Genomic DNA, 26,275 nt, shown 5'->3' with positions numbered 1-26,275 from the left:
AAATCTCTCGTGAGTCTATCAGAATAGTCTCAAGGCCTCATTGTTACCCTGGACCTGAATCATCTGAGATCCGGAAAGGGGCATGTTCCTGGCTCCTCCTTTCATTAGCACTAGCTCTGTTATAACCTCCAACAGGGCCTGCAGAAAACCTCAGGGTTGGAAGAACACCTTGCAGTCAAGAGATGGGGAGAGGAGAGAGGGAAGGGGTGGGGAGAGGAGAGAGGGAAGGGGTGGGGAGACGAGAGAGGGAAGGGGTGGGGAGAGGAGAGAGGGAAGGGATGGGGAGGGAAAGGGAAGGGATGGGGAGAAGAGAGGGAAGGGATGGGGAGAAGAGAGGGAAGGGATGGGAAGAAGAGAGGGAAGGGATGGGGAGAAGAGAGAGGGAAGGGATGGGGAGAGGAGAGAGGGAAGGGATGGGGAGGGAACGAGAAGGGAGGGATGGGGAGAAGAGAGAGGGAAGGGATGAGGTGTGCCTTCTGTGTTACATGTCTCCACCTTGTCTTGTGCAGGAAGGGCTGACGGAGCTCAACAGCACAGCCATCAAGCCACAGGTGCAGCCTTGGATCAACAGCTTTTTCTCCGTCTCCCACAACATCGAGGAGGTTAGCCTGGCCACAGGCAGCCATCAAGCCCCAATGACCCCTCACCCCTAGCCCCAGCTGGAGGGAGCGGAGCCATCTGAACAGACTAGACCTTCCATGCTTCCCAGCCCACCCTCACCCTTGAAGACTAGGTTCCTCCCAGGAAACAGTTTGTCCCTAGTCAGAAGGGCTCAGAAAGACATGGAGTTTGCCTTGACCTAACTTATTCCCTTGTATTGGAGCTCTTTTTGCCCCACCTATGATAGACTTAGAAGCGTTTTTTTCCTCCTGGCCTAGTGATTTCATTCCTGTAGAACATGAGATCCAAGAAGGAATAAAATGCCAGGAACTTTACCATATTATGTGGGCTGTTTGCTGGTCAGTTTCTGCCAGCCTGGGTGTCTGAGCTGGTTTTAAACTAGATGAGTCAAGGCACAGGAAAGGAAGAACGTTTTACATTATTTTCTTAGAGGGATAGAGGTGGGTGGCAGTGAATGATACTTCTTAGAAAGAGGCCCATGGTGACCACCAGTCCTGCTTCCTGACAACAGGAAGAATTCAATGACTATGAAGCCAATGACCCTTGGGTACAACAGTTCATCCTTAACCTGGAGCAGCAAATGGCGGAGTTCAAGGTGAGTAGGGGCCCTAGGGATCCACTTAGGGAAATTACCCACCTCTGCCCAAACCAGCAGCCTGCAGGGTCTCATCACATTCCTTCTGGGAACCCTGGAAGCCCTTCCAACCCTAACCTGTAGAAACACTGCCCCGTGGCCTCACCTAACCATCCTCGCCACCTAAGACTCCAGCGTAGAGGCAGAGGAGTTAGGTGGGGCTCTGATGTCAACCCTCTATGTGCAGGCCAGCCTGTCCCCGGTCATCTACGACAGCCTAACCGGCCTCATGACCAGTCTTGTTGCCGTCGAGTTGGAGAAAGTGGTGCTGAAATCCACCTTTAACCGGGTAAGGTAAAGGGGTCATGGGTCTGCAGCTCGCGTTTCTCCTCTGAGGAAGACAAGCCATGCCACCACCCCAGGACTTGCATCCCCTCTGTCTGCTGCCCACAGGCCCTGCATGTCTGGGTCCAGTTCTGCCCTGACTTCTGAAGCTGTAGAGCAAACTGGAGCCACAGGGCACCACCTGAGGCCTGGCCAGCCTTGCCACCCAGCTCTGGGGGCAGTTGGAGGCCAGTTCTGCTTGGCCAGGCCTAAGTAGTTACTGGGCTTGGGTTCTTCTGCAGCTGGGCGGTCTGCAGTTTGACAAAGAGCTGAGGTCACTCATTGCCTACCTTACCACGGTGACCACCTGGACCATCCGAGACAAGTTTGCCCGGCTCTCCCAGATGGCCACCATCCTCAATCTGGAGCGGGTAGGTGGCTCGCCCTTGGCCCAGCCACGGAGGGGTGACTGAAAGAGGCAAAGATGGATCCCTGCCACTTCCCTCTAAACCATGTCTCTGCCAGCAGCCAGCCCTACAGGACACCTTCCCCTTCCCAAGTGCCCCTGCTCTGCCCCTGGTGGAGGCCAGAGCCCTCTTTCAGAATAGCCCCACCTTGCTGACTGGTCTCTATATCTTTCCCCACAGGTGACCGAGATCCTCGATTACTGGGGACCCAACTCCGGCCCATTGACGTGGCGCCTCACCCCTGCTGAAGTGCGCCAGGTGCTGGCCCTGCGCATAGACTTCCGCAGTGAAGATATCAAGAGGCTGCGCCTGTAGCTGCCTGGGTGAACACACCTGGCTCATCACACTTCCGGGCCTGTTCCCGAAGGGGCCCCAGCCAAGGAGCTGAGCGAGACTGTCTGACTTGGGGGAGATCTGACAGCCCAGACCTTTCTACAGCTGGCAGCAGAGAAACAAGGTCTGGACCCCCTCCATGCTCTGCCCTCAGGCCTGGCCAGGTGATGCTCTGGGGGCAGCGTCTCCCCACCAAGAGAAGCGGGCTCCTAATGAGGTAGGAAAGCCACGGCAGGCAGTGGGCAGCCCAGGCCAGCTTTCTGCGTGGATGGTCAGTCTCTTGCCCTCAAACACTACAGCAAACAAGCTACCCTGCCAGCCCTAGACAACTTGGGTACATCTGGGGACCTAGCAGTTAGGCTTGACTTCGAGGAAAGGCTGTGATGTTTATGATCCCTGAATAAAGCTACCCCTTGGAGAGATGCCAGTGTGCTGTTTCCAGGGAGGGCCAGATGCTATGGGGCAGGGCAGGTCTACCAGTTGCACTGAAATAGGAAGGCAAAACCCAAGACCTCAGCTTCCTCCCACACGCAGTGCAGCACACAGCTGTGTCCGGGACCCACGTGATGGCAGGAGCCCCCATCCAGTCCCAGACCCTCACGCCCCTATGGGGCCCTCAGCACCACAAGCTGGATCACCGCAGGGCCAGTTCCCCATGGTGTAGGAAGTGGGAACTGTTCCCAGGAGGAGCAAAAGTGACTTTATGAGAACCACCTGTAAGGACAGAGTGACTTTATTCCAAGAATGCCAGTCCTGAGAACCCACTTCCCACAGGCACCAGGTCACTTGGCACGGTCCGTAGCTTTGCTGGTTAAGGCCTGGGATGGCAGTGAATCGCTGGGTCACTGCCACCAACTTGGCAAGGGACCGCCACCCTCACTCCCACGCTCCCATGAGGGTGAAGCGTGAAGTCTACAACTCTAAGGAAGGCCACAGGGAATGCCTCGGAGGGCCTCTTCAGGGTTGGCCTTGCCAAGGGACTCCCAGCCATATGCCAAGGCTGGCTGTCAACCCTTTCCAGGGCCCTCGTGGAATGAGAAGGCCAGCCATAGGATTTGTAAAGGCCACATGGGATACTAAGCTTGGGACCTTCTTATGTCCAGGAGGAACAGAGGCTATACCTAGGCCACTGTCCACCAGGTCAGTCCTGTCCCAGGCACTCTCTGCTTGCCCAGGTCTTGCTCTGGTCAGCTTCCTTTGGGAGCAGATTCGCAGAGGTGGGTGGGGAGTAGGAGGTGGAGGTTCCCATGGGGCAAGGAAGGTGGGGGACACTGTAGCTCCAGGTTTTCTCCTGTTGCAGAGAGAAGCCAGCTTCATGGGAAAGGGCAACAGGTTGAGGCCTCGGTCCCCAGCAGCTTCAGGCTCAGGCCCTGCGTGTCCACTTCAACCAGGTGGATGCTGTAATTCCCAAGGCCCTGGACAGGACAGGAAGTATTTAGAAGGCTTTGGACAAATCTCAGGCCTTCTGGAGGCTGGACTGAGCCTGCAGGACCAGGGGAACTTGCAGATATAGCCCCTGGTTAACTGGTGGGCCACAGTGAGGTTTCTTGCCCCAAGAGGTCTCCTGACCAACCCCAGCCCCATCAGTACCTCGGTCTTGGCCAGCACCGCCTCCAAGGCCTCCTTTTGCTGTGGCTCCTTGGTCAACAGATAGAGAAAGCCTCCACCGCCTGCCCCAGCCAGGCTCTGGCCATGCACGTGGGGGGCCAGGACATCCATCATACGCCGCACAGCCAGGGGCTCACAGCCTGGAGCCATGAGCTTCTTCTGCTCCCAGTATGAGGTCAGGCACTGGCCCAGCAGAGGCAGGCTTCCTGAGGTGGGGCAGAGGGGAGTGATGTGCCTGGGCCAAGATACTCAGCACCCATCTGGAGATTGCATGAAGTGCCAGGACGTGCTGCTGAGCCAGTGTCATGGTAAAGAAGCCAGATTCCAGTGCTGGCTGGAGCTGGAAGTAACAAGCCCACCTCCCAGGACTGCCTGAGGACCAATGTGCAGGAAGCAACCAACACCACACCCAGCACAGTCGGCATCTAGGGAGCTATGAAGCCACACACTGGGGCCCTGCCCGGCTCAGACTTCCTTGGAACTCAGCCATGGGGTGAGTCCCTTCCCCTTTCTGCTTCCTGTTAGGTGGGGCTGGAGGGCCTTTCCCATGATGGAAATTTTGTGCTCAGATGTGACTTTCCCCTAAATGTGAGACCTTGGAGAGGACAGACAATAGGCTTCTGTTCCCAGAGGCCTAATATCTGGAGCTTGTGCCAAGCCTGCAGATGACCCTGGCCTCAAACCCACAAGTGGCAGGATACTCGCTCCTGGTGCCCTGACCCTCCCGCCCCGGAAGAAGCCCCTCACCTTGGCGGAAGGCTTCAGCACACTCCTCAGTTTGCTGCACCAGGCTGTGGGCATTCTGCACCACAGCAGGCAGTCGGGCGTACCAGCTCCTCAGCACATCCTGTGGACGGGGCAGGAGAAGGGGTGGTGAGGACCCAGGCCCAGCCAGCAGGCCCCCTGCCTGCCTCCCTCATGCTGGGGCCAGAGCTCACCTGCAGCAGATTCCGAGCCAGGCGGGTCTTGCCAGTGTACACCAAGAGCAGGTGGTCATTGAGCTTCTGGACAAAGCCCTCAGGCACTGTGACCTCTTCTACCTCCACCTTCAGCGGCAGCTGAGCCCGGGAGCGCCCCACCTTGATGCCAGGCATTAGGCCACCCACTTGGTCCTGCCAGCCACCTCCTGTGAGCCCAGGGCCTGTCACTGTTGGAGTCTGTCTGGCCCAGCTTCATTCTCCCAGTCTAGGCTCCCGGCCCTGCACCCCTTGCTGGGAGCAGTATGGAAAGATAGCTTCCCTCAACTCCACAGGACAGTGAGCTACGCAACTTCTGTCCCCAGGACAATCCCAGCAAGGGAATGGGCTTCACCCCAGGGCAAAGCTTGGAATTCCCGAGGCCTGAGTTTTGTTTTAGACCTAATGTGTAATTGGAATTGGGATAAACCACATTGAAGGATAAAGATTTTACACTATGGCCGGGCATGGTGACGCACACCTGTAATCACAGCACTTTGGGAGGCTAAGGCGGGCAGATCACTTGAGGTCAGGAGTTTGAGACCAGCCTGGCCAACATGGTGAAACCCCATCTCTACCAAAAATACAAAAATTAGCCAGGCATGATGGTACGTGCCCTGTAATCCCAGCTTCTGGGGAGGCTGAGGCAGAGGTTGCAGTGAGCTGAGATCTCACCGCTACACTCCAGTCTGGGTAACAGTGTGAGACTCTGGCTCAAAAAATACATATTTTACACTAACCTCTGCCCCTCATAGGGGAGTTTTAGTCAGAGGAGAGGCTGACAGATACCTTCCCTATAGCCTGAGTCTCCCTGCACCATCTTCTGACAGGTGGTTTATGTTGGAAGGAAGCTCATCAGGATCTATTTTTATCTTATCTAACTTACACATCTTTCCAGCTTCAGTAATGAAAGGTATGTATCATTTTCCTCCTTGTAGCTGCATAAAAATAACAAAACTAGTCCGGGCATGGTGGCTCACGCTTGTAATCCCAGCACTTTGGGAGGCCAAGGCAGGCGGATCACGAGGTCAGGAGTTCAAGACCAGACTGGCCAACACAGTGAAACCCCATCTCTACTAAAAATACAAAAAATTAGCTGGGCACGGTGGCAGGCGCCTGTAATACCAGCTACTCGGGAGGCTGAGGCAGGAGAATCGCTTGAACCCGGGAGGTAGAGGTTGCAGTGAGCCGAGATCGTGCCACTGCACTCCAATCTGGGTGACAGAGCTAGACTCCATCTCAAAAATAAAAAAAAAAAATAAAAATAACAAAACTTGAGTTGCTTCTGGGACAGACCCTTGATATTTAGGGAAGGGCCTGCAAGGGTTTAGAGTACGAAATGCAAAAGACAGGAGCCATCTGGAACTTTGCAACCAAATCCTGGTGGCTGCAAAGTGGCTAAATCTTGAAATGTCAAGACTTAACTGTGCCCCTCTGCTTCAGAGCACTTGGCACAGTTTGTAATACACATGCACCTGAGTGGTTATTGATTAATGTCTGTCTCCAGGAGACCACAGGATTTTTGAAGGCAGGGACCCCCTTTTTGCTCATTTTATCCCCGGGGCCCCACAGAGTGGGTTCTCAACAAATAGTCATCCGTTGGCCAGTGTAGAACTTGAATGGCGCACCTCAAAAGAAAGCTGGAAAGGCTTCCCCATCTGCACCTTTTGCTAATGACTACCGATTATGGGATATGAGTCACTACAGTGAAATGAGAGGCTTGAGCTACAGAGTGACAGAAAACACCACAATCAGGCTTCAGTAGGCCTTTGCAGCAGTTTCCTTCCAGGGGTGTGCTGGAGACGGGGCCTGACACCCTGAGGTGGACCTGAAACCAGACAAGCCTGTGGCTGCTCTACACTAGCCATGGGTTCCAGGGGGCTTGGTGGCCAAGAGGAGTGAGAAGCCTGGCACTGGTGACATTCGTTAGATCATAGTCATTGTTGGGCTCTTGCTGCCCTACCATATGGCCAGGGGGTGGGGGCGGGGGCACAGGTGATCGCATCTCAAGTAAGGGCATGATGCCAGAATGGCAGGCAGAAGGTCCAAACCAGCTCTGCCCAGCCCTACCTGAGCACAGCCCTGGATAGGCACAGTCACGAAGCATAGCACCTGGTTCCAACAAGCATAAAAGGCACAGCACAGGCCCAGTGCGGTGGCTCACGCCTGTAATCCCAGCATTTTGGGAGGCCGAGGCAGGCGGATCACTAGGTCAGGAGATCGAGACCATCCTGGCTAACGGTGAAACCCCGTCTCTACTAACAATACAAAAACTTAGCTGGGTGTGGTGGCAGGCGCCTGTAGTCCCAGCTACTCGGGAGGCTGAAGCAGGAGAATGGTGTGAACCTGGGAGGCAGAGCTTGCAGTGAGCCAAGATCACACCACTGCACTCCAGCCTGGGTGACAGAGCAAGACTCCATCTCAAAAAAGAAAGAAAAGAAAGGCACAGCACAGAATCTGGCACTCAGTAGATGCTCATGAAACAGCTCGTTGGGAGGTAGAACATTTCAAGTTGAAAGTGACCAGAGAAGGTCAAAGTGACTAGAAGGAAAGTATTTTCAACAGCAGCACAGTCATGTGGCTGTTGGCCAATCACATGCAAATCCACTCCCCCCGCAGGCCCTTGGGAAAGTGTCAGTGACTTCCCCCAACTCCAGGGCAGTCACATACCAGTGGTGAGCACCTGCTCCAGGTGCAGCACTGCATGGATCAGGGCTTCCGTGCCCACCACCCGGCCTGCAGCTCGCTGCAAGGCAGCCAGGGCAGTGCCTGCCAAGATGCTGCTGGTGCCTGCAGGGCAGAGAGGAGAGAGCAGGCATGAAACACCTCTGTCCTGCCCAGGCCTGCCTGACTCCCTCTAAGGGCAGAGGCCAGGGAAAGGGATCACAGGCAAGGTTGGAGGGCTGTGACAGTCAGTGGGTAGCAGGTGGCAGGGCCCGCTTACCCAGGCCAGAGCCGTGGGGCAGCTCAGACCAGGTGTGCAGCTCAAAGCCGCCCCCGAAGGTGCGGAGCAGCTGCTCATTCAGCTGGAGTTCCGAGTGGACATGCACGATCCCCGCGCAGATGAAGGCCGCCTTCAGCAGGGCCCCTGCAGAGGGACAGGCATGAGGAAGGAATTTGGTCTCCAAGGGCAGACGCAGACACCCACCCACCCTCATGACTTCCCAGCCAGTGCGGGACTCATCCGGTGGGACAAAAGTCCAGCAGCAGTACTGGCCCCACCCCCAAGCCATAAAAGGGCCTCTGGACTCCCAGACAGGGACACATGTCATCTCTACTTCCTGTGTCTGTAGGTGCCTATGCAGGTTGACTCCCAGCCCCTTCCTTCCCTTCAGGCTCCTCAGCCAGACTGGCTGGCTCCCCAGGCCAGACCCCAGTGGCTTGCAGTCTCTAGCTTTTGCCCCCTACCCCTAGCTGGCCATGTGTGCCAGCCCCACCTGCAGAGGTCTCAGGGTGCCTGACCTGGGGCATGGGGCTGGCAGTAGTCCCGCAGGTCAGCCAGGCACCGGCACACTATCTTCACAGTCATCTCATCCTGCCGAGGCCCCACCGCCAGCCACAGCTCAGGCTCCGGGATGCGGCGTGCCCTGGCTCCAATGGGCCGGCGGCCATCCACTCGCACAGCCAGGCCCAGCACAGCCCCACCAAGCTCATAGGCAAGGGGTGGCGTGTCACTCCAGCCCCCTACGGCAACGTGGCAAGACTCAAGTTGGTCACAGAAGCTGCCAGCCTGGCTCTGGGGCAGGTACCCTCACCCCCACCTACCACAAGGGGCTCACCAGAGAAATCCACACGGGCTGGGCACTCAGCCACCACCCACTGCCCAGGTCCCGGCAGCTCCACCGGCTCCGTGGAGACAAAGTGCTGGGCTGACATCACAGCCTGGCGGATCAGGATCTGCCCAGCCCCCTCATAGTGGCGGGCCGCTCGCACCAGCAAGGCTGGCCTGCCAAAAGAAGAGAGAGGGATGGCGGCATGCAGCCCAAGCTGGAGGCAGATTGCCTGGCTTTGGGGACCTGACTGTCCTGGGGTACCCAACGGTGCCCCACCTCTCTCTGGGCTTCGTCCATCAGGGGCCACTTCCCAGATAGCCAGGGGCATATCCAAGGGATCTGACCTCTGTTAGTACCCACCTGCTTAGCCACTTGTCCCTCTCCTGGGCAAGCGCCTCCACGCCCGCTGCCAGGTCTCCACACTCCAGGTATGAGAAGGGCCGCATCCACTCAGGGTTGGCAGCTGGCCCGCTCCGCAAGCCCCCACGGCCCTCTGCCATGCAGCCCAGGACGTCCGCCACACAGGCCAGTGCCCGCGCTGCCACGCCAGGATCTTCTGCCCCAGCTGCAACTGAGGGACCAGGAATTGGGGGTGGCAGGGGAGGAGGCCTGTCTTCAAAATCCTCTGCCCTGAGAGGCTACTCAACAGTCCCCAAATGCGCCAGACCCCTCACACCTCCTGGCTTTTGCCCACAATGTATCTTTGACTGTAACTGCACCCCTCCTCTCTGCCTGGCAGAGATCCTCTCGTCTTGCCAGTCCCAGAGTCCCAGCCCATAGGTGTCTCTTCAGCCCCACCCAGGACTCCCATAGTGGTGAAGAGCTCAGGCTCTGGGCTCAAACCACCTGGGCTCAGGTCTCAGCCTCACCACCAGCTAGCCGTGTGGCTCTGGGTGAGTAGCTTCAATACCAATCATGTCCATGGTCCCTGGGACCTTCCACGAGGTACGGCCTAGGAGGCTAAGGCTGTGAGCCCCCAGCAGTGTGCCTGGGACCTCACGCAGAACTGACCATGTCCCTTGGGGGCCCTGTCCCCTCCCCACGCTCTGCACCCACATCCCGGCACCCGGTACAGAACATGCAGGGTTTGCCGATGTGCCTAGGACCTAGAGCTCAGCTGCCAGGCCTCAACCTCTGACCAAACCCCACTGACAAGGATGAGGCCTTCCAGAATCCTAAAAGTAAACTCCAGCGTGCCCCTTCCCAGCTTGAGCACCTCATGGCCCCCTAGTCCCCTCGGGGGATGGCCCAGAGGACAGGGAGGGCAGATGCCCCTGGCCTGACTCTGCAGCACTACCAGCCCGCACACTCACCCTGGTCCAACGTGGCCAACAGGGGCCCAGGGCAGCCCTCGCGGACAGCAGCCCAGATCAGCGGGCGCAGGCTGAGGTCCTGCCGGGCCTCCAGCACATGCCGCGCTTTATGCAGGGCCTGGCGGAAGAACAGGTCCCGGCGAGAGGCCAGCGTGGCAGCCCGATCCAGGCATGGCTGCAGCTGCTCCCAGGACAGACGCCAGGAGGCTCGCCAGGCTCGCAGGGCCTCGCCCCCATCCTCCTGGCGGTCCAGCATCCACAGCAGGTCCTGGGGTCCCAGGTCCCTCGAAGGGTGGAGCACAGGAAAGAGGCGGGCGCTGGGAAGGCAGCACTCTGCTGGCGGCGTGTCAGGGTCCCACAGGTCCCAGGCTCTGATGTGGGGAGAAGGCACATTCCCAGGAGGGAAGCAAAAGCTCCAGTCTCCTCCCCAAGCCCTGAGCCACCTGTCAGTTCATGGGGACACGACAGTCTTCTCCGAGGTAGCACAAGTGGGCAATTCAGGTCTGGGGCCGGGCTGCCTGGCATCCTTTCCCAGACCGCTGAACAAGAATGCCAAAGTCAGCACAGCCAGAGACTGGGAGCTGCCCAGGGGAAAGTACTGGAGAGAATCTCAAAACCACCCAGGCCCCTGGATGGTAGCAGGGCCCGTGCTGCTCTGGGGCAGGGGAGAGACACACCTCGAAAAGCAGCAGTCACCCCAGCTGCCCAGGTCACAGAGACCCTAGGGGTGTCCACCTTACCGAACACCTGTCCTCTTGAAGAATTCACTCCAGGGTACGTTGAGATATGTGCCTGCCCCCTGTCTCTGGGGGAGAGGAGGAAGCAGTCAGGGCTGCAGGGGCCACAGGAAAGGGTTAGAGACACTAGGCCAGGGGGCCAGGAGCTGCTCAAGTGCTCATGTGAGGGCAGAAAGACAGACAAAGCACGTACTTGACCCACCCAGGCTGGAGCGCAGTGGTGCAATCAGCTCACTGCAGGTATGAACTCCTGGCCTCAAGAAATCCTCCCACCTCGGCCTCCCAGAGTGTTGGGATTACAGGCGTGAGCCACTACACCCAGCCATGGAGCAATTTCTGAAATTGCTTTCAGCCCTGCAGCTCCAACACTCCTGCCGAGGTGCCTGAAATCTGGAGCAGAACCCTGGGTTCCAGGCCCAACCCACCACAACTGGCTGCAGCCCAAGGCGGGTTACCTCCCTCTCTGAACCTCAGTCTCTAGCCTGCCAAATGGGGATAAAAATCTCCACCCAGCCAGGCGCGGTGGCTCACGCCTATAATCCCAGCACTTTGGGAGGCCGAGGTGGGCAGATCACGAGGTCAGGAGATTGAGACCATCCTGGCTAACACGGTGAAACCCCGTCTCTACTAAAAAATATTTAAAAATTAGCCGCGCGTAGTAGCGGGCGCCTGTAGTCCCAGCTACACAGGAGGCTGAGGCAGGAGAATAGCGTGAACCCGGGAGGCGGAGCTTGCAGTGAGCCGAGATCGCGCCATTGCACTCCAGCCTGGGCGACAGAGCGAGACTCTGTCTCAAAAAAAAATAAAAGGCCGGGCGCGGTGGCTCAAGCCTGTAATCCCAGCACTTTGGGAGGCCGAGACGGGTGGATCACGAGGTCAGGAGATCGAGACCATCCTGGCTAACACGGTGAAACCCCGTCTCTACTAAGAAATACAAAAAACTGGCCGGGCGCGGTGGCTCAAGCCTGTAATCCCAGCACTTTGGGAGGCCGAGACGGGCGGATCACGAGGTCAGGAGATCAAGACCATCCTGGCTAACACGGTGAAACCCCGTCTCTACTAAAAATACAAAAAACTAGCCGGGCGAGGTGGCGGGCGCCTGTAGTCCCAGCTACTCTGGAGGCTGAGGCAGGAGAATGGCGTAAACCCAGGAGGCGGAGCTTGCAGTGAGCTGAGATCCGGCCACTGCACTCCAGCCTGGGCGACAGAGCGAGACTCCGTCTCAAAAAAAAAAATAAATAAATAAATAAATAAATAAATAAATAAATAAATAAAAATAAAAATAAAAAATCCACCCAACCGGCCTGGCCAACATGACGAAACCCCATCTGTACTAAGCTGGGCGTGGCGGTGCACGCTGGTAGTCCCAGCTATTTGGGAGGCTGAGACAGGAGAATCACTTGAACCTGGGAGGCGGGGGTTGCAGTGAGCTGAGATTGGGCCGCTGCACTCCAGCCTGGGTGATAGAGCAAGACTCCATCTCCAAAAAAAAAAAACAAAAACAAAATCCCCACCCAGCCCAGCTGGCTGAGCAGATGCAAGAAGGGAGAAAGCCTGTGGAGACTCTGCTGGTCTCACAGCCTAACCTCACCCTACCTCCTCCCTCATCCTCTCCTCCTACATCCTACCCTCCTCACAGCCTGTCCCACGGACCAGTGCTCAGAGAACCCCGCCGTGGGGTGGGGGCCAGGACTCCTTGGGGCTCCCCAAAGCCTGAAGATGGGGGTGAGGGAATGCAGGGCGACTGCCTACCTCCCAGCTGTCCAGACGGCCAACAAGGGTGAAGGCATGGCCCGGGGAGCCGTGTAGCCGCGTACGGTGTCCCTGCAGGACAAGGTCATGCAGCTCCCAGCCATGCAGAGCCTCGGAGTGGGTTATGTCCAGGCCACTCACCATGCAGCCAGCGCCTATGTGAATAGGGCCCTGGCGGGGGACAGGGCAGACATCCTGGGTGGGCAGGCACCCAGCACCCCCCAACACACACGGGACGCCAGCACCCTTGCCCCAATATGCCCACGCGCTCAGGCCTCACCCGCAGGTGGCAGTGCTGCAGGACACTCCCAGGACCCAGCCGGACAGGGCCCTCCAGCAGGCAACTGACCACAGAGCTTCCAGCCGCCAGGAGCTGCTGCTCCTGTGCAGCCGGGTAGGAAGAGCATGAGGGTCAAGGGCCAGGGCTGCCTCAACTCTCCTCCCAAGCCAAGCATCTGGGGGCGAAGCGTCCAGGCCTACTGCTCCCCTGCCCTGCAGCCCCCTAGACTCCTCTCTGGACCTGCCTTGGCCCCAGCCTGAGGCCTATTTCCATCCCACCTGTCCAGCTACGCCCAACCCCGCCACCCTGGGGGCCACCTTTGAACCCTACCTGTCCCCTTTCTCAGCAGCACAGCACTGACCCAGGCCCACCACTGTCACCCCAGGCAGACCCCAAAGAAAGGTCTTCTTTAGCTTCTCAATCAGGTAAGCTCCATGCAGAATCCTGACTTGGTCACTTACTGGCTGTGTGGCCTTAGGCAAGTTACTTAGCCTCTCTGAGCCTCCAGCACTTCATGCGTAAGCCAGGGGTAACACCTGTACTCAGGCCATCTGTTCCAAGGCCGGCTATTGTCTCCTGGGAATCCACATCCCACCTGACCCCAGGCACCCAGCAGGCACCAGAGGGGCAGGGAGGTCTCACCTCCACCTGGGAGTGCACAATCTGGGCCCCAGGAGCCCCAGGGAGTGCGAGGCTGTGCAGGAACTCAGTGGCTGAGGAGGTCATGTAGCTGTAGCTGCCGTTGGAGACGTAGGCTGTAAAGACATAAGTACGGACCCCAACCCCATGCCTGCTGCGACTCAGGCTGGCCTCCCAGCAGCACAGACACATGGGGGCAGGTGTGGCAATGAGCCTGTTAGGGGAAACTGAGTCAGGAACCTGCCCAAAGCCACACAGCTAGAAAGCAGACAGGTTGGCTGGGCACGGTGGCTCACACCTGTAATCCCAGCACTTTGGGAGGCCGAGGCGAGCGGATCACAAGGTCAGGAGATCGAGACCATCCTGGCTAACATGGTGAAACCCCATCTCTACTAAAAATACAAAAAAAAAAAAATTAGCCAGGTGTGGTGGCAGGCGCCTGTAGTCCCAGTTACTTGGGAGGCTGAGGCAGGAGAATGGCATGAACCTGGAAGGCAGAGCTTGCAGTGAGCCGAGATCGTGCCACTGCACTCCAGCCTGAACAACAGAGCGAGACTCTGTCTCAAACCAAAAAAAAAAAAAAAAAAAATTAGCTAGGCATGGTGCCACGCACCTGTAATCCCAACTACTCAGGAAGCTGAGGCAGGAGAATCACTTGAACCCGGGAGGCAGAGGTTGCAGTGAGCCAAGATTGCACCACTGCACTCCAGCCTGGGCAACAGAGCCATACTCTGTCTCAAAAAAAGAAAGTAAGTAGACAGCTTAGGGCCAGGCATGGTGGCTCATGCCTGTAAACCCAGCACTTTGGGAGGCCGAGGCAGGCGGGTCACCTGAGGCCAGGAGTTCAAGACCAGCCTGACCCACATGGTGAAACCCCATCTCTACTAAAAATACAAAAATTAGCCGGGTGTGGTGATGCACGGCTATTATCCCAGGTACTCAGGAGGCTAAGGCAGGAGAATCGCTTGAACCCAGGAGGCGGAGGTTGCAGTGAGCTGAGATCGCACCACCTCACTCTAGCCGGGGCGACAGAGAGAGACTCCGTTTCAAAAAACAAAACAAACAAAGTGGACAGGCTGGGAGAGCCTAGGAATGAGACAAAAGGAAGACAGGAAGGGGAAGGAGGTAGCTCAGTGCGGGGCTCCGGCACAGGACAGGAGAACTGCCCAGTCCCTGTGCTAGGCTGCCTGTCCCCGCATGCAGTGAGCAGCTCCATTCTTGGGGTCCTCACTCCCATGGTCTCCCCACCCCAGGGAGCTGAAAGGCAGTACCCACCCATGGTAAGGGGCTGATCGCGAAGCTCCCTCCACAGCTGGGCCCGGGCACTCTGCAGATAACCTGCTACATCCGCATCGCCTTGCCCCAACTCTGGGGGCCTCCCCACCAGGAAGTCCTCCCTGGTCACGTTCTCAGCCATGCAGTACAGAATGTCAAAAAACAGAGACAGCTGCGGGAAGGGGAAGAAGCACAGCTATTGGCGTGGCAGGGGTTTAGCCCCCAAGTTCTGAGGCTAAACCAGGGCCGTCCCGTCTGTGGAGACTCTGCCCCAGAGAGGGGAAGTGGCTGGCCTGAGGCCACACAGTGCCTCATCCCCAGGCCAGGGCCCCCCAGCTGCCCTCCCCCAGTCACCTGAACAGGCCGGGCTCCAGAGTCCAAGCCCAGGTAGGTGCAGGCATCCAGGGGCGGGCTCACGTGGGTGGCTAGGAGGCGCTCGGCAGTCTCCACCGAGAAGAAGACAACCCCAGAGACCTGGAAGGGACCCCAAAAGGATCAGAGACAGAGAGCCCTGGACCAGGCCCTGGTACAAGTCAGGGAGGGCACATGCAGACGGGCCACGTGAAGCTGAGTGCCACACCAGGCAGGGAGTGTCGCCCTCTGACCACTCCACCACCCAGACTCCAGGCTTCTTTGGGGCAGCTCCCACCAAGGCACCTTCTGGGACCCCCTCAACTGTCAGGCCTCCTCCCAAACCCAGGTCTCTACCCTCATAGTGGCCCACTCCCAGATTTCCCCGCCTCTCCAATCCTTGCCCCTCATGCTGGAAGCATTCCCGGAGTCTGGCTCTAGGCCTCCTCCCGTCGCGCTCCTTAACTTGCTCACATTCTGGTTCTAGGCCTCCTTTTTGTGTTTGAGCTTTTGAGGTTTGTTTTGTTTTGTTTTGTTTTGCAGCGGACAGGGGGTTGATTCAGAGTCTCACTCTGTCACCCCGGCTGGAGTGCAGTGGCATGATCTCCGCTCACTGCAACCTCTGCCTCCTGGGTTCAAGCGATTCTCGAGCCTCCACCTCCCAAGTAGTTGAGATTACAGGCACACGCCACCATGTTCAGCTAACTGTTGTATTTTTAGTAGAGACAAGATTTCACCATGTTGCCCAGGCTGGTCTCGAACTTCTGACCTTAACTGATCCACCCACCTCAGCCTCCTAAAGTGCTTGGATTACAGGCATGAGCCACCGTGCACACCTGGTTCTAGGCTTTCTGGTTCAGGACAAGACCCTGAATTTCAAGACTACCCTGTCCTCAGATTCTAGCACTAGCTTGTCCTGGAGGCTTCCAGAAGGAATTGAAGGAAGGCAAACCCTCCCTCCCCATCCCATAATGTCCCCAAAGCCCCACAACCTGGGCCCAGCAGCCATACCAGTGGCACCCGCCCATCAGGCCTGACACACCGCTGAATCTCTGCCTCAGCGCCCTGGTAGTAAATGTCCAAAACGAGGCCCTGTATGCAGGGAGAAGCAGAATCAGGGGAGGGAGCAGGAAGGGATCTGGAAGGAGGCCACAGCCACAGGTAGCAGCAAGGGCGTTCTTCAAAGCAAAGCTGAAGATGCAAGGCTGGCAGTTGCTGGCGTTCTCAGGAGGCCTGAGATTTCTACTCCATGATGGCGGAGGACAGGCTTTAAATATCTTCGCAGTCCCAAGCCCGGGCACAGAGACCGGGCAGGCGGTCAGTGTGAAATGTATTTTTGGCCAGAGTGAGGGAGCACTGGCGCCGTTGCCATGGAGGAAACTCCTTGGATTCAGGAGCGTACCAAGAAATCCAGGATGAGAGGTTGACCAGTGGCAGGGGGAAGGCTGCCCCAGTCGGCTCCACTGCCCCCAGGGGAACTACCTGGGGGTCAGTGAGGTAGACGCCATGATTCCGAGCGTAGGCCAAGCTCCCTGGGAGGGCGATCACTCTGGCTCCCCGGAAGTTGTCCCAGCTGATCCCTGTGGGGTGGGGCAGTCAGGAGGCTCCCAGGGGCCTCGACCCAAGGCAGGGAGTCCCCCGCCAGGAGGAAGCAAGAGCCCAGGGCTGGGGCACCCAGGCGCCTCTAAAAGGGAAATACGGCTTCCAAGCCAAATGGACATTTCCCTGGGAAAATGACAGCCCTCCTCTCCCAAAGTTCTTCTGCAGAACCCTGTGGGGCAGAAGGGGCAGGGCTGCTTCTGTCCATCCTTCAGACAGACAGACTGAGGCACAGCAGGAGAAGCCCTGCCTCCACCGGGCTTCATTCTCCACACCCTCCAGCTTCCCATCTAACAGGGCAGTGGGGCAAGCCCAGAGGCAAGGTGGGCAAAGAAAGGCAGAGCTGGCTTCTCGCTGTGGCTGTGACGAGGGAAGGTGGTCCCAGGTAGTCTCAGGCTCACCAGGATTTACAGGAACAGACAGCAGCATGTCAGTACTGCAGACCCACACGCCTGGCGGGGAGCCCGGGCCCAGCTGCAGCGAGGGAAGGAGACAGAACACAGCTGGTGCCTGACCCAGCGCTTCACCTGCCCTCAAGGATACTGTGCTGTTGACGTAACAGGGGCCTCCAAGACCTGGTCTGCCCCGCCCTCTGGCTGACCCGGGTTTACAGCTTCTCCCATGTGACTAACTTTTTTGTTGTTACTGTGACAGGGTCTCATTCTGTCACCCAGGCTGGAATGCAGTAGTGAGACCGTAGCTCACTGCAGCCTCAAACTCCTGGGCTCAAGCGATCTTCCTGCCTCAGCCTCTTGAGTAGCTGGGACTACAAGAGCATGCCACCACGCCCAGGTAATTATTTAAAAATTATTTTGTAGAGAGGGGGTCTTGCTGTGTTGCCCAGGCTGGTCATGAACTCTTGGCCTCAAGTGATCCTCCCACCCTGGCCTCTGAAAGTGCTGAAATTATAGGCATGAGCCACTGCCCCCAGACACAACTAACTTCTTGAAGCTCTTTTTTTTTTTTTTTTTGAGACGGAGTCTCGCTCTGTCGCCCAGGCTGGAGCTCACTGCAAGCTCCGCCTCCCGGGTTCACGCCATTCTCCTGCCTCAGCCTCCCGAGTAGCTGGGACTACAGGCACCCGCCACCACGCCTGGCTAGTTTTTTTGTATTTTTTTTAGTAGAGACGGGGTTTCACGGTGTTAGCCAGGATGGTCTCCATCTCCTGACCTCCTGATCTGCCCGTCTCGGCCTCCCAAAGTGCTGGGATTACAGGCTTGAGCCACCGCACCCGGCCAAAGCTCTTAACTAACACTAGGCACCCTCAAAACCATTCCTCCTGGGGCCCCCCAGCTGAGCCAGCATAGATCATAGCTGGGGAACAGTGGGAGGGAAGTGGCTCTACCTGAGACAAGGCACTAGGGGTCACCACCCAGCCTCACCCGATAGGTCATGATGTCCAGCAGGCAGTCCAGGTTGCAGACCAAGGCTTCCACGGGGGCCTCGGGGTTCTCCACAGGGAGGCAGGTGAAGGCCCTGCCACAGTCATCAAAGGGGAAATCTCGACCCTGGGAGTAGGGGGACTGGTGAGGAAGCCCCGGTGCAGACAGCCCAAGGCCACCTCATCAGCTTTGCAGGCAGAAAGCCATCCAGTGGAGGGCTGATAAAAAATGTTCTCTTGATATTTTCTCCTACAATATATTTTTATATTATGCATTGCATTGCATTGCACTGAAATTTTTTAGACGAAGTCTTGCTCTGTTGCCCAGGCTAGAGTGTAGTGGCGCGATCTCAGCTCACTGCAAGCTCCACCTCCCAGGTTCAAGCAATTCTCCCACCTCAGCCTCCCAAGTAGCTGGGACTACAGGCGTGTACTACCACATCTGGATAATTTTTGTATTTTTAGTAGTGACAGGGTTTCACCATGTTGGTCAGGCTGGTCTCAAACTCCTGACCTCAAGTGATCTGCCCACCTTGGCCTCCCAAATTGCTGGGATTACAGGCATGAGCCACTGTGCCTGGCCACCAGGCCCTGTTTTAAGCATTTACATGTAGTGTCTCAGAATGTTCATATCCACGTTGGGAGGAAATTAAGGCCTAAAAAGGGTTAAGTGACTTCCACATGGTCATAGAGCTGATAAGCCTGGATTCTAGTCAATGCATAGAGTTAGATGGAGATATATATATATATATATATAGTTTTTTTTGAGATGGAGTCTCGCTCTGTCACCCAGGCTGGAGTGCAATGGCATGATCTCAGCTCACTGCAACCTCTGCCTTCCGGATTCAAGTAATTCTTCTGCCCCAGCCTCCCAAGTAGCTGGGACTACAGGCATGCACCACCATGCCTGGCTAATTTTTTGTATTTTTAGTAGAGACAGGGTTTCCCCATGCTGCCCAGGCTGGTCTCGAACTCCTGACCTCGTGATTTGCCCGCCTCAGCCTCCCAAAGTGCTGGGATTACATGTGTGAGACACTGCACCCAGCCTATATTTTTATTTTTTGAGACGGTCACCCGGGCTGGAGTGCAGTGGTGTAACCATAACTCACTGGCTCAAGTGATCCTCCCACCTCAGCCTCCTGAGGAGCTGGGACTACAGGCGTGCGTTACCATGGCGGCTAATTTTTGTATTTCTTTTTTTTTTTTTTTGGAGATGGAGTCTCGCTCTGTCGCCCAGGTTGGAGTGCAGTGGCCGGATCTCAACTCACTGCAAGCTCCGCCTCCCGGGTTCATGCCATTCTCCTGCCTCAGCCTCCCAAGTAGCTGGGACTACAGGCGCCCGCCACCTCGCCCGGCTAGTTTTTTGTATTTTTTTTTTTAAGTAGAGACGGGGTTTCACTGGGTTCGCCAGGATGGTCTCAATCTCCTGACCTGGTGATCCGCCCGTCTCGGCCTCCCAAAGTGCTGGGATTACAGGCTTGAGCCACCGCGCCCGGCCAATTTTTGTATTTCTTATAGAGATGGGGTTTCACCATGTTGCCCAGGCTGGTCTGAATCTCCTGGGCTCAAGCAATCCTCCCGCCTTGGGCTCCCGAAGTGCTGAGATTTACAGGCGTGAGCCACCGTGCCCGGCCCTAGATGGACCTTTTAATCTGATATTCTGCTGGGAAAATACGTGGTATATATTTAGCCAATTCACAATTTTTAGACATTTAGAATCTTCCAGATTTCACCTTGCACACACACTGTGGCAGAACATGCCTGAAGTCCTGCTCAACTCCACGAACTGGGATTCCGGCCTTCTGCTTGGCCCCCGCCCCAGAGCTCATTTACCATGTGCAGAATGAGGATCCAGGCCGAGTGCAGGACATCGGATGTGACCACCTGCAGGAGTGGGAAAGCCCTGTGAACAGAGGCCTCAGGCAGAGGCCCTGGAGGATGGCACCCTCCAATCCAGAGAGAGACCCCAACACAAATTTACTCAGGTACCCAAGGGACAAAAGGCAAGGTCAAACCAATGGCCACAGGCAGGCAAGGGGTAGCCCTGGTCCCTCCTGGATAAGGCAGCCCAGGGCCCTCCACCTGGGCCACCTTCTTGCTGCCTGGTTTGTTGCTGCTGTTGTTGGCTGTTTTGCGACAGGGTCTCACTCTGTCACCCAGTCTGGAGTGCAGTGGTATGATCCCAGCTCACTGTAGCCTCGGTCTCTTAGGCTAAAGTGAGCCTCCCACCTCAGCCTCTTAACTAGCTGGGACTACAGGTGTGTACTGCCACGCCTGTCTACCTCTTATTTATTTATTTATTTATTTTTTTGAGATGCAGTCTTGCTCTGTCGCCCAGGCTGGAATGCAGTGGCATGATCTCGGCTCTCTGCAACCTCTGCCTCCCTGGTTCAAGCGATTCTCCTGCCTCAGCCTCCCAAGTAGCTGGGATTACAGGCGTGAGCAGCCAGGCCCGGCTAATTTTTTTATTTTTATTAGAGAGGGGGTTTCACCACATTGGTCAGGCTGGTCTTCAACTCCTGACCTCAGGTGATCCGCCCACCTCGGCCTCCCAAAGTGCTGGGATTACAGGCATGAGCCACCGCGCCCGGCCTCTGCTGTCTGTTTTGAAGGGGAGGTTATAGGCGACAACAACTGGGGCCTGGCTGGGTGACTCTGGGGAGTCAGCTCCATAGCAACTACAGTGGTCCCCACCCCTGCTGGTGCCATCTCCCTCTGCAGAGCATGTCCAAGCCTATGCCTACCCTCACTCTGCACACAAAGGTGCTATGCAGATAAGGTGACCAGGTGAAGTGGCTGGTTGCACAGGAGACACGGGACCAGTGGGATGCTGACTCACATGCTCTGCCCAAAGCAGGCAGTCACATCTCAGTTCCAGTGAACAGTTAGTTGCCATGTGGGGATGACAGCCCAGACTAGCAAGACCTTTGAATGTTTCAAGAGAAGCCAGAAAGCCTCACTTTGAGATATTGGCTCCAACTCTCTAAAAACACTGCAAAAGCTGGCCCTGCCTTCTGCCCTCACTTGGACGACAAGGCAAAGATGAGTCCACCCAATTTACAGAAACAAAAACTGAGGCCAATGCGGAAGCCAATGCTGAATTAGCCAGGGCAATGGAGCCAGAGGAGCTGGGGATCTCAGAAATGACCTGGTTCCAGCAGGGACACGGACCAGGGAGGTGGCCCTGGTGAGCACTCACAGTGAAGCCTGCCCGGGCACTCAGGTGTTCAGCAGCCACCAGCAGGGCGTTGAGGGTGGCTCCTCCGCTGCCCACACGCTTCTCTGGGTCCTCCACGGCCAGTAACAGCGTCCCAGCAGGGATCTGCTCCCGCTTCTGCCGCACTTCCAGTTCTAGGGTCAGAAGAGACACTGGGACCTGACCCCCATCTCTCTGCCCTGGCCCAAAGCACCTGAGCAAGGCTATTGATCATCAGTGTTTGATCTTCCTTGACTTAGCTTTCCATATAGAAGGCCATTAGATCTTCACCCAACTCAGTGAGAGAAGTCCTATTACTCCCATCATACAGATGAGAAAACCGAGACACAAGGAATGACATGCCATGTATGCTGTCACATGGCTAGGGAGAAGTGCGATCTGGGTTTGAACCCAGGTCGGCCTGGCACCTGGTGTTGGAGGGACATAGCCAGGAAGGGGAGGGAGGTTCTCCATTAGGGGCAAGGTGGGAAGGGGGAGTCCCCTACCTCTCTGAAAGACCTGGACACTGTCCTTGTACTGGCAGGTCAGGATGACGACCGTCCAATCAACTCCCTTTGGCTGCTCCATTCTGGCCAAGCAGAGGGGCTTCCTGAGACGGCAATATGAGTAGATATGACTATTTGTTAAACTGTCATAACTAAAATTAATTATTTTTGTATACAATCTATGATTTTAACATGTGTATAGATTCGTGTTGGTATCACCACTATCTACACTCAGACAAACTTCCTCGTGCAACCTCTCCTCCCCGCCTAACCCGTGACAACCACTGATCTGCTCTCTAAAGCTACAGTTTCATTGACTTAAAAAATGTCGGCCGGGGCCAGGCACGGTGGCGCACGCCTCTAATCCCAGCACTTTGGGAGGCCGAGGCGGGCAGATCACGAGGTTAGGAGATCGAGACCATCCTGGCTAACATGGTGAAATCACCGTCTCTACTAAAAGTACAAAAAATTAGCCGGGCATGGTGGCAACTGCCCGTAGTCTCGGCTACTCGGGAGGCTGACGTGAATGACGTGAATCCAGGAGGCGGGGCTTTCAGTGAGCCAAGATCGCGCCACTCCACTCCATCCAGCCTGGGCAACAGTGCATGACTCTGTCTCAAAGAAAAAAAAAAAAAATGTCGGCCGGGCGCAGAGGCTCATGCCTGCAATCCTAGCACTTTGGGAGGCTGAGGCGGGCAGATCACCTGAGGTCAGGAGTTCGAGACCAGCCTGGCCAACATGGCAAAACCTCTTCTCTACTAAAAATACAAAAATTAGCCAGGTGTGATGGCGTGTGCCTGTAGTCCCAGCTACTCAGGAAGCTAAGGTGGGAGGACTGCTCGAGCCTGGAAGATTATGGCTGCAGTGGGCTATGATTGTACCACTGCACTCCGGCCTGGGTCACAGAACAAGACCCTATCTCTAATTAATTAACCAAAATAAAATAAAGGCCAGGACAGGTGCAGTGGCTCACGTCTATAATCCCAGCACTTTGGAAGACCAAGGTGGGAGGATTGCTTGAGCCCAGGAGGTTAAGGCTGCAGTGAGCCATGATCACTCCACTGCACTCCAGCCTGGTTGACAGAGCAAGACCTCAAAAAAAAGAGTCAAATAAAATGGAATATAATCTTTTGAGATTATCTTCTTTCATCCAACATGATGCCTCTGAGACGTATCCAAGTCATTGCGCATATCCGTGGCCCAAGCCTTTTATCGGAGGAGCAGTGTTCCCTCGCACAGACGGGCCGCATCTGTTTCTCCATTTACCCACTGAAGAGCATCTGGGCTGTCTCCAGTTTTTGGCAGATATGAATAGTCCTGCTATGAACCTCTGGAGACAGGTTTGTGTGAACAGAAGATCTCATCTCTCTAGGTGGACACCAAGGCGGATGACTAGGTGACACGATCAGCGTGTCTGCTGACATTACAAAATGTGGATGGGTGCCATTTCCCCAGGGAGCGTGCCCAGGAAGGAGGAAGGGAGGGCAGCAGGATAGGGTAAGAGTTGGGGCCACCCAGAGCAAGGGGGAAAGGAGGTTGAGAGCAAATGCCTAACCCCACCCCTCAGGCTCCTCAAGCTGATGGGGGTTCCCTGGAGAGGGGGGCAGCTGTGGGGAGCACATATGCACACAGAGCTGCAGGAGTGGGCACTCGGGGACCTCCCTTCCCAGGGGTCTCATCCAGCCCGGCAGGGGCTACAGCCGTACCCGCCCGCCATCTTCCTCCAGGGCACTCTCAGCAAGTAGGGGCAAAGCAAGGCCAAAGATTTGGCTTCACCCCTACCCCTGTCTCCCCCAACCTGCCAGCACTCCTGCCAGATGGAAAACCAATCTGACTCCTGAGCCCCTGGCCTCCCTGAGACCAATGAGTCCCCAGGAGTACCTGCACATTCACCTCTGGCAGGGCTCCCACTGCTGTCCCACAAAGCAGCACCCCCACTTCCTCCCTCCAGCCCTCAAAGCTCAGCACGCGAAAAGATCACGCAAGTAAGCTGCTCACCAACGGCTGAGCTGCGCCCTGAGCACGCGTCTGGTGGTCAGCCCACATCCCAGCCAAAGTGACAGGAAACCTGAAGCTCAGTCCAGGCTCTTCTTGTGCCAGGCTCTGCTGCCACCAGAAGAGAAAAGGCTGACAGGACACTACCACTCAGCAACACCCACACCTTCAGGAAAAGCCTCTGTCAGTAACAGAAATTGCTCCATTCCCTACTCAGCCCACAAGAGAAAACCAGAGGGGAAATTCCAGCTAGAAATCCCAGCCAGGCACTTGAGGGTGAAGGCTTCTCCCAGGACACCCACCAAGCTCTCCCTCCAACTTTGCCACCAATTCACCATATGGCTGTAGGCACCTCTAACCCTCAGGTCAGCTGCAGCAGGGAGTTTAACTAACAGATGCCCCCAGCTGCTACGATCTGAATCTCCCACCTTGTTTACATGGAGGCCACGCTTCCAACCAACCTTCTCAAAACCAACGACTGAGCACAGCTGGCACACTGAAATAGACCTATTCCTGTGAGATTCCAGACTCCTCTGGCAGGCAGCGTAGAACTGCACTGTCTTAGAACTGCACTGCCACCCGGGCGTGGTGGCTCACACCTGTAATCCCAGCACTTTGGGAGGCCAAAGTGCACAGATCACGAGGTCAGGAGTTCCAGACCAGCCTGGCCAATATGATGAAACTCCATCTCTACCAAAAATACAAAAATTAGCCAGGTGTGATGGCACTTGCCTGTAGTCCCAGCTACTCGGGAGGCTGAGTCAGGATAATCACTTGAACCCAGGAGGCAGAGGTTGCAGTAAGCTGAGATTGCACCACGGCACTCCAGCCTGGGTGACAGAGCGAGATTCCATCTCCAAAAAAAAAAAAAAGAGGCCGGATGCAGTGGCTCACATCTGTAATTCCAGCACTTTGGGAGACTGAGGCAGGCGGATTGCCTGAGGTCAGGAGTTTGAGATCAGCCTGGCCAACATGGCGAAACTTCATCCCTACTAAAAATACAAAAATTAGCGAGGTGTGGTGGCGGGCGCCTGTAATTCCAGCTACTTGGGAGGCTGAGACAGGAGAATCACTTCAATCAGGGAGACAGAGGTTGCAGTGAGCCGAGACCATACCATTGCACTGCAACCTGAGCAAGAAGAGCAAAAATCTATCTCGAAAAAAAGAAAAGATGAAGAAATTGCTGGGTGTGGTGGCTCATGCCTATAATTCCAGCATTCTGGGAGGCCAAGAGGCCAAGTCAGGAGGATCACTTGAGCCCAAGAGTTAGAAATCAGCCTGGGCGGCCGGGCGCGGTGGCTCAAGCCTGTAATCCCAGCACTTTGGGAGGCCGAGACGGGCGGATCACAAGGTCAGGAGATCAAGACCATCCTGGCTAACACGGTGAAACCCCCGCCTCTACTAAAATACAAAATTAGCCGGGCGTAGAAGGATGCATTTCTGTAGTCCCAGCTACTCGGAGGCTGAGGCAGGAGAATGGCGCGGAACCCAGGAGGCGGAGCTTGTAGGAGCCTAGATCGCACCCACTGCACTCCAGCCTGGGCGACAGAGCAAAGACTCTGTCTCAAAAAAAAAAAAAAAAAAAAAAAAAAAAAAAGAAATCAGCCTGGGCAACATACGGAGACCTTGACTCCACAAAAAAAAAAAAAAACCACTTCAAGAAATGAAGCACGAGATGAAATAATTCTACAAAGCTAGCAAGTAGCAGAGCCAAGTTTGATACTAAACCTTTTTTCCAGAGTATCCATTTTATTCCTTTCCTTTTTGAGCTGGATCTTACTGTATCCCCCAGGCTGGAGTGCAGTGGTACAATCTCAGCTCACTATAATCTCCACCTCCTGGGTTCAAGCAATTCTCCTGCCTCAGCCTCTGGAGTAGCTGGGATTACAGGCACTTGCCAACACGCCTGACTAATTTTTGTATTTTTAGTAAAGATGGGGTTTCACCATGTTGGCCAGGCTGGTCTCAAACTTTTGACCTCAGGTGATCCACCTGCCTCGGCTTTCCAAAGTGCTGGGATTACAGGCATTAGCCACCATGCCCAGCCTCTTTTTATATTGCCTTTTTTACTTTTTTTTTTTTTTTTTTTAAAGACAGGGTCTCAGTCTGTCACACAGACTGGAGTGTAATGGTGCAATCATAGCTCACTGCAGCCTCAACCTCCCAGGCCCAAGCAATCCTGCTACCTCAGCCTCCTGTATAGCTGGGACGCCACCATGCCTAGCTAGTATTTTCATTATTTGTTTTCTTTTTAAGAGATCGGGTCTTGCCATGTTGCCCAAGCTGGTCTCAAACTCCTGGACTCAAGCAATCCTCCTGCCTCAGCCTTTTTTTAAAATTAATTAATTTTTAAATTCATGCTTCCCAGGCTACTACAGGGTCCACTTGCTCAACCACTACAATAAACCCACTTTGTAGAGCTGAAGTACAAAAGGAGTAAATATATGTAAAGAGCTCAGTATGTATTATCTGTTGTAATTATGACAAAGCCTAAACAAATACAAGGGAGGGATGATTTACTAATAATAGCCACTAGGAGGTCAGGCACACTGGCTTACGCCTGTAATCCCATCACTTTGGGAGGCCAAGGCAGGC

The 26,275-nt window shown here is 55.7% G+C and overlaps 2 protein-coding genes across 7 annotated transcripts in view; one reads left to right on the top strand and one right to left on the bottom strand.

Annotated features, from left to right (window-relative positions):
• The window catches only part of COG4 (component of oligomeric golgi complex 4), a 42,010-nt gene extending 39,269 nt beyond the window's left edge, over nt 1-2,741 (top strand). For both annotated transcript variants that reach the window (XM_003917166.4, XM_021932165.2), the window contains exons 15-19: nt 510-602; nt 1,133-1,216; nt 1,443-1,544; nt 1,822-1,950; nt 2,167-2,741. In XM_003917166.4, the coding sequence (XP_003917215.1) occupies nt 510-602; nt 1,133-1,216; nt 1,443-1,544; nt 1,822-1,950; nt 2,167-2,301 (543 nt within the window). In that variant the 3' untranslated portion in view covers nt 2,302-2,741. The remainder of the gene's footprint in view (nt 1-509; nt 603-1,132; nt 1,217-1,442; nt 1,545-1,821; nt 1,951-2,166) is intronic.
• Nucleotides 2,742-3,034: 293 nt separating this feature from the next.
• Nucleotides 3,035-26,275, bottom strand: part of FCSK (fucose kinase) — a 28,247-nt gene continuing 5,006 nt past the window's right edge. For 2 of the 5 annotated variants that reach the window (XM_031658102.1, XM_031658104.1), the window contains exons 2-24: nt 21,686-21,789; nt 21,183-21,334; nt 19,817-19,867; nt 17,985-18,110; nt 17,004-17,076; nt 16,486-16,583; nt 16,015-16,095; nt 15,007-15,126; nt 14,653-14,824; nt 13,381-13,493; nt 12,739-12,840; nt 12,459-12,629; nt 10,710-10,774; nt 9,970-10,340; nt 9,017-9,227; nt 8,663-8,829; nt 8,346-8,567; nt 7,828-7,971; nt 7,554-7,673; nt 4,866-5,053; nt 4,675-4,774; nt 3,910-4,133; nt 3,038-3,734 (exon numbers count right to left, since the gene is read on the bottom strand). In XM_031658102.1, the coding sequence (XP_031513962.1) occupies nt 3,633-3,734; nt 3,910-4,133; nt 4,675-4,774; nt 4,866-5,053; nt 7,554-7,673; nt 7,828-7,971; nt 8,346-8,567; nt 8,663-8,829; nt 9,017-9,227; nt 9,970-10,340; nt 10,710-10,774; nt 12,459-12,629; nt 12,739-12,840; nt 13,381-13,493; nt 14,653-14,824; nt 15,007-15,126; nt 16,015-16,095; nt 16,486-16,583; nt 17,004-17,076; nt 17,985-18,110; nt 19,817-19,867; nt 21,183-21,334; nt 21,686-21,767 (3,255 nt within the window). In that variant the 5' untranslated portion in view covers nt 21,768-21,789 and the 3' untranslated portion in view covers nt 3,038-3,632. Of the gene's footprint in view, nt 3,735-3,909; nt 4,134-4,674; nt 4,775-4,865; nt 5,054-7,553; nt 7,674-7,827; nt 7,972-8,345; nt 8,568-8,662; nt 8,830-9,016; nt 9,228-9,969; nt 10,341-10,709; nt 10,775-12,458; nt 12,630-12,738; nt 12,841-13,380; nt 13,494-14,652; nt 14,825-15,006; nt 15,127-16,014; nt 16,096-16,485; nt 16,584-17,003; nt 17,077-17,984; nt 18,111-19,816; nt 19,868-21,182; nt 21,335-21,685; nt 21,790-23,683; nt 24,341-26,275 lie in introns of those variants that run through there. The other 3 variants (XM_031658103.1, XM_031658101.1, XM_031658105.1) reach the window with 3 other exon arrangements.

Source organism: Papio anubis, chromosome 18 (genome assembly GCF_008728515.1).
Source record: "Papio anubis isolate 15944 chromosome 18, Panubis1.0, whole genome shotgun sequence".
Taxonomy (NCBI): Eukaryota; Metazoa; Chordata; class Mammalia; order Primates; family Cercopithecidae; genus Papio; species Papio anubis.
The sequence above is the reverse complement of the archived record's forward strand: the minus strand, read 5'-3'. Positions and strand labels throughout refer to the sequence as shown.